This window comes from Suricata suricatta, chromosome 4 (assembly GCF_006229205.1).
Source record: "Suricata suricatta isolate VVHF042 chromosome 4, meerkat_22Aug2017_6uvM2_HiC, whole genome shotgun sequence".
Taxonomy (NCBI): Eukaryota; Metazoa; Chordata; class Mammalia; order Carnivora; family Herpestidae; genus Suricata; species Suricata suricatta.
This window is the reverse complement of record NC_043703.1, coordinates 94874567-94881416: the sequence shown is the minus strand read 5'-3', so window position 1 is coordinate 94881416 and position 6850 is coordinate 94874567. Positions and strand designations below refer to the sequence as shown.

At 43.1% G+C, this 6850-nt stretch overlaps 1 protein-coding gene across 1 annotated transcript in view; it reads right to left on the bottom strand.

Annotated features, from left to right (window-relative positions):
* Nucleotides 1–702: 702 nt before the first annotated feature.
* The window catches only part of PPP1R21 (protein phosphatase 1 regulatory subunit 21), a 62021-nt gene continuing 55873 nt past the window's right edge, over nucleotides 703–6850 (bottom strand). Inside the window, exons 20-22 of the mRNA XM_029937322.1 lie at nucleotides 6732–6830; nucleotides 5629–5757; nucleotides 703–3175 (exon numbers count right to left, since the gene is read on the bottom strand). Coding sequence (XP_029793182.1) covers nucleotides 3146–3175; nucleotides 5629–5757; nucleotides 6732–6830 — 258 coding nt within the window. The 3' untranslated portion in view covers nucleotides 703–3145. The remainder of the gene's footprint in view (nucleotides 3176–5628; nucleotides 5758–6731; nucleotides 6831–6850) is intronic.

Below are 6850 nucleotides of genomic sequence, written 5' to 3'. Positions count from 1 at the left end.
AGAAAGCTGAAGAGAGGGAGAATATACCTTAGCACCTGAGCAAGATGTAAGTGACATTTTGTTCTTTGTTGGTTAACTGAAGTGCAAAGTTTCTATTCTTGGACCTACAGTATGTCACCACTCAGCTATTCCCCTGGTGTTTAGGGAGCAGTGGGGTTGAGTTCAGATTAAAGCTCCTGGTAAAACAAACACAAAGGTTCCAAGAGGGGAAGTGCCTTTTGAGACTCCTGCACCCACAAATGAGACAGTAGCCCCCAGCCTTTTTCCACCAGGAGTCAATTCTTCTAATCCTCTCCTTAAAAAGGTTACTTTGATGCTCCAGGGCCTTTTCTTTCAAAGATCTGGGAGAGTTATAATGGGTTTTCCTGTTCTAATGCTTTGATTGCCAGTTAATTTCCTAATTTGGAGCTAATTACTAAACTGCTTAAAAACTTAAGGCACAGGTAACCATCTACTGACCAGCTTCCCGTTTATCACCCTGGCGTCTGAGGACATGGCCCCTCTCGGAGAAAAGCAGCTTCCTTCTCTATTACGGAACTGGAACCCATCCTTCCCTGTCGGTGTGGCCCTCCCAGATTAGACTGTCTACGAGCCATCACCAACCAACCCGCTCTCTTAAAGTTACAGAGGAGTTGAAGCCTTTTCAGAGCTGGAAGCAACTCCCGGGTTGAATGCTGCGTAAAACAAAACTATACACCGCAATTTGTTTTCTGTCTTAGGGATTTTTTATTTTAAAGAAGGCTTTAATTCGTAGACATTCGGAAAGAATTTTTTGGCTCCCCGTTTTGGTGGCTCTCTCAGCTAACTGGTTCCTCGTTGTATTTATTCTCACATTGTTGTTCAGAAATAATGTGGCTGAGCTTTTGTTTTGTTTAAACAGATGAGTTTGGAAAGTGGTCATGGTATTAGAAAGCATCTGTTAGTTTAACTGATAATTTCTTACCACAAGCAGTGGAGAATCCAGTTTCATCAGCTTGGAAGGTGAACAGTGTTGCTTACAACATAACAAGGGTGGTATTTAAAACAACAAAGCAAGGCACATGCCATGTATCAGCTTCTCCACTGTGCCTGGCGGGTCTTCTAGCCCAGGGCTGCTCGTGTGAACAGTGGCCCCTTGAGTCACACAGCCAACTAACCAACCACCAGCCCCTTCCTGTTAAAGAGCCTTTTTCTTTTCATTTTGAAGTTCTAACAATCCCAATTTTGATTAAAAACATACATTTTTACATAGACATGAAAAAAAGCAGGAATAAACAAAAACATTAGCAGCTGAATCTCTACCAAGAAATGCACTCCTGATACTCTTCCTTGCTTCCAAATTTTCAACAGTGAGCACGTGGTACGTAATCGGGAGAAAGTAGGACACGTCATTTCAGTAAGTTCTGAGAACTGCATCTTCCCCAGGAAGCAGTGCATGATTAAAGACTTTTTTTTTTCCTTTTTCGTTTCACTCCTACATGGACTTCGGGTAACCATATAAGTCCTGATTCTGTGCCTAAACTAGAATTACCTCTCACTTTGCACTTCCCATGCCCTGGGAGGCTTGGGCAGAAGAGACCAGTCCTCTGAGAGGTGGGCTGCAATGGTGAGCGGAGGGATAAGGCAGTCCCTGCAAGGACTTCTCTGTCCCAAACCCTCCACAGGAGGAACAGAAATAGACTAGAAATGTCACAAGGACTGTCACAGAGCACTGAAGGCCTGGCAGGAACTGGAAAGCCCAAGTTTATGAGGGAGCTAATCAGAATGGTTGTTTGATCTCTCCCCACAGTGCTAGGGGCGCCTAGGTGCAGGTGCAGTGAAAACCGCAGGCTTAGCTGTTTGAGACCTGGAAACGAGCAAGTCACAGAAAACAGAGAGGGCTTGGGGGCCGGGGCCTGGACAGGCCGGGCAGAACGGGACTGAGCTGATTCACTCAGAGGTCCCCAAGGCAGAATCCAAGCACTGTCATTACTGTAAGAACTGGGTCTCTCTACAGCAGGCAGCAAAAGCCGTGGGGCAGAGGCCAAGAGTTGGCCTTCATGCTGAGTATAGAGGGAAGCTGATGATGAACTCTCAGCTTCACCAAAATAGGGCATTTTGGAAGGCGGCTAGAGAGGAGGCCCAAAGGAGATGCAGCAGGCAGGGAGATGGGGAGGGGGGGCTTCAGGAACACCTGAGCTAATCTGGGGGACTTGGACACGGGGTGGAGTGGGCCTGAGCAAGCAGCTCAGGGGAAAGGAGCATATATTTAGTGAGCGCTGGAGGCACGTCCGAGTTTGCACTGCGATGGTAACAGTGTTGATGGAATAAACCAAGGAGAACCTGACGTATGGTTACAGGAACTGGTAAGGTAAAACTCAAAGCATTAACAAAGGATGAACCAGACAATTGTTCCAATTTAGGGAATAAGAAAGGTTATATCTAAGTCAGGATTTAATAAATTTTGTAGAACATACTTTCATAGGTTTACGTTTCCTTTATCAAATTTTCATAGCCTGAATGTTTGATGTAAGTATGAATTTATTGACATCAATTTCCTTAAGCTATTATTCCAACACAGAGAAGGTACTGAAGAGCTGAAGACAGTGATAATAAGCCCACAATATCTGAAGTTTGCAAGACCCACTCCCTCTAAGAGAGAGAGAGAGAGAGACAGAGAGAGAAAGAGAGAGAGAGAGAATACGAGTAAGTCTTCAAAAAGAATCTGGAGACTGCTTTCATTATAGCAAGAAGGAATGACAGTTTGACAATTTAAGCATTTTATCCAGAAACATAGATCTATTCCATAGATACCAAATCGAATACCATATAATTGAGTTTGAAAGTATACAAAATATTTGTTGTTCTTACATAACGAAATTAAAACCCAATTTTAAAAAGTGCACAGTAAAAACAGCGTAAGGAGACCTACAATATCCACGGTACATGTACTGTTGTCCATTTCACTGTCAACATCATATTCTGTATTTGCCTTACTGGTTACAAATATATTTTAAGTGTTTCAAGGCCATTTACAACACTGACTAGTTTACTAGGTCCAACGGCAGCCCAGCTCCCTGCAGGCGGCCAGCACTGGGCGCTGGACGCTGGACAAGCGGTCTGGGTCCTGCGGCTCCGAGCAACAGTAGCAGCTTTGGAAAGAAGTCGCCAACCATCTTTGTGTAAACTATCGGCTCTTGTTCTTTTTAGAATTTCCCTGCACAAAGAAAAACATCAACAATAAGAACGCAGACTTCTAGAAAAATAACCCAGGGTTTATTGGCCAAGCTGTCTGAAAGGCCATAGTTCACTTTGGAAAACTTTAGCTTCCAAGAGGGAGGACAGCTAGTAACCTTGCATTGCTAACTTTTATTCAGTAATCGAAAAGCGGTCAGCCACTTCTCCGTCCCCCACTCACTATCTCCATGAACCCTATCCACCCGAGGGCTGAAGATTGGCAATACAGAAAACAGAGCTCTCTTGGATTTACCAAACCTCAAATATTCATTTTGATCCAAAGACAAGGGAGTTTATGATTTCAGACACTGAATACAAATTTTTAGCCTAAACACGTTTCTTTGTTGCCTAACAAATACCTTTTAAAGGCCTTAGTAGATAGTAATTTTGAGTATGTGCCAACTAACACCCCAGTGCAAACAGCCAATGAGAAAGGAAGCTCAGGTCCGGCTGCAAGCTCAGGGGCAGATGCCTCTCTTACTGGCCCTCTCCTCACAGTCAGAGATTTGGACTTTCCAGTTTTATCTAACATCTTTCTGGAGAAGCTCACTTTTTAGAAAAACATTCTAACTAAATTCCTATACTTAACCACTAGTTACAAACACATTTTATCATGTATGTGGGAAATGCCTGCAGAACACAAACGTTAATATCAAGATGACAGCAAAAGAAATGGTTCCAAGATGTTTATTTGGTGTCCAATGGAGACCCTGTCAACTCAGCCGTAAGAGGATGCTGGAGCAATCTTAATTACTGATAAACACGGGGGAGGGCAGCAAAATACAGGGGTCACAGAATGATCAAAAAAAGGTTAACAAAATAAACTACAAGGTGAAGAAGGATCTCAAGCGCAGCATTTCATTAAGGACATATTTTAGGGACTAGATTAAAAAGTTTGGAGAGGACTTGAAAATTCCCTAACTGCTAAAGTAGCTTCAATGCAGTTACCTTTGTGACAATGAACTTTGCTATAGTCAATATTCATCCCTTCCAACTCAGATCAAGTGTCTTCTGCAGCTCTGGAGGCTGCAACTTCTTTCCAGAGGTTAGGTGCTAGAACAAGCTTTCTCATAATACTCATACTGATGTAGTGCTTCCTACTATCACCAGGAATATAACCTGTGAGCTAGCCCTTGCCCTCCTGTAACACCAGGAAAGAGGCCAAAGGAGTTACAGGAAGCATTACCCAAGAGGACTAACCCTCCACCCATCACCTCTGGGCGTGTTTCCCGAAGTGAAAGTACCTGGAGAACCATAATCAAACCCACACTGTCTGGTTACAATCATCACAAGATGCCCCAGAAAAGTATCCCAGATGCTCCCTCCTCTCTCCAAAGGACCAATCAACAGCATGAGGCTACACGGAGAAACAGGATATAAGGCAAATTCCAATGTACTAACATGATATATTTTCCAAGGAGACACCAACTGAGCAGAATGCTGCCCTCACCACCCCTAGCCAATGCTAAAATAAAGCTAGAGTTTGTGCATCTCTATTACCAGTGCTAGCACACAGAAGGAACTCAATACATGGCTGCCAGGTAAATAAGAGGCAATAGCAGATTTCAAAGAGCACAGGTCAGAGACAGTAAATCCCAGCTGGCAGTGGTGCAGTACTGTCTGAGTTACAAAACATGCTAAGTATCTGAGATGCTCTGGAAGCCTACCTTTCATGGTAAAAGAATATATACGTTATGTGACAACAACAGAGATATAATATACAGATACACACTTCAATACAGAGATAGTACTAATATCTGTGACCTCAGCCTGGACAAGCAGTGGCTTTATGGAAATGAAAGCAAAAGAAAATTTTGGAAACGGACAAGACATTCCTCACTTATATGGATGTGTATGAAAATAAATCTGCTAAAGAAGGTTCACTCCTCAACAGCACCATTTTAGATTCACAAATGGCTCAGTCAGTTAAATGTCTGACTTTGGCTCAGGTCATAATCTCACAGTTCATGGGTTCAAGCCCTGCCTCGGGCTCTCTGCTATCTGCTCAGAGCCCACATCAGATCCTCTGTCCTCCACTCTCTGCCCTGCGTGCTCTCTCTCTCTGCCCTGCCCCTGCTCGCTCTCCCTCTCTCTCAAAATAATAGTAAAAAAAAAAAAAAAAAAAAATCTGTACCATAACCTCCCCTAAAGAGTCCCCCTAAATGATAAAACAGTAGAAGAAATGCCAAAAATGCCCCAAATCAAAGGACACAGTATTATTAAAGGCCTTAGAGGTCAGACTTTCTCTCAACTTATAATTCAGTCAAAGAAACTGAATTTTACTTTCGGATAAGAGGACAAATGATATGAAGAATAATTATTTAAAAACACGTCAAATCTCTTAACCTTTGCTCCTGAAACGCACAGCAATGAAACACCTTGTACTACATAGGAAGTGTTGTATTTGAGAGAGCTCCTCCTTCCCTTCCCTACCTTACTGGACATCTTCAGAGTGTCAATCTCTTCCCTCTGTTTAGATAATGTCTCGTTCATGCTGCACAGGTGGTCACTCATCATACTTAACTGGTCCTCGTAACTCCTCTTGGTAGTTGTCAGCTCATCCTACATAGCAAAGGAACAGAGGGGAAAAAATCAAAACCCCCCTAGTCACACCGCTCCAAAGCTTTTTTAATTATTGAAATTTGAGAAAAGCTACCTATCCAGATGACCTATCCAATTAATTAACATGAACGACAAGCCGCAGGCCTTAAGAAAATTAAAACATATGGGAGGACAACTTTTTCTTCTTTTTAGCCTTGAAAATAGGTTTTGAATTTCTTTGAAAAAAGACTTTCCTTCTACATCAGGTATAAAATTGTCACAAAGAACAAGAGGGCTACATTATCTTTCCAACTCCCCTCAGGTTTTCCCAAGCCTCCAGGCCCTCAGCCCTCAGGGCAGGGCTCTCCCTGGAAGAAGCACCTTCGTGTGCCATCTCCCCGCTCTCTCTCCAGCCCCTTCAATTCTGATCCTCTGCTTCTAGCTAATCTGATTAACTAATCTGAAACCTAGGAGGGGGCGGGTGTTGCTGTGGTAATGTGTTTTTTCTCTGCCTGTATCATGTTTATATTTAATAGAGGCTTTCTGGAAACAAGGCTTTTAAAACAAACCAGTGAGGTTTGGAATATTTGGCAGCCCCACCTTGCAGTTTAGGTCAGTTTTATGCAACAGTAACAAGAAGAATCAGAGTCACGTGGACAGAGCAAGTGACGCCCCCCGCCGTGATGGAGATTAGCGCAGATTAGCGCGGGGAAGGCGGAGGGAGGACTGGGGGTACCTAAGTATCATTTAATGAAACGCTGACTATACAGTTATTCAAAATAAAATCAAGTCAGAGAAACAAGCCATACACAACTTCCTGCCTGATGTAAATAAGATGTTACTCTAAAATGAGTTAGAACTAAAGTGGTTAGAAAAATGCATGTCTATAGGTCAACCGACCACCACTACTTTCTAAAGGAAACGCTGACTTTGATGCCCAAGAACTTCCAGTGAAAAGCATATTAACATCGTGCTGGTAACACTTCTGAACTCACCTGAAGTCTGCTGATGTTCTGACCAGCTACTTTCATCTCTTCGGTCAGTGCCTCTTTAGACTTTTCGGCCAAGGCTAGTCTCTTAGAGAGTGCGCGGCACTGTTAAACCAGAGAACATC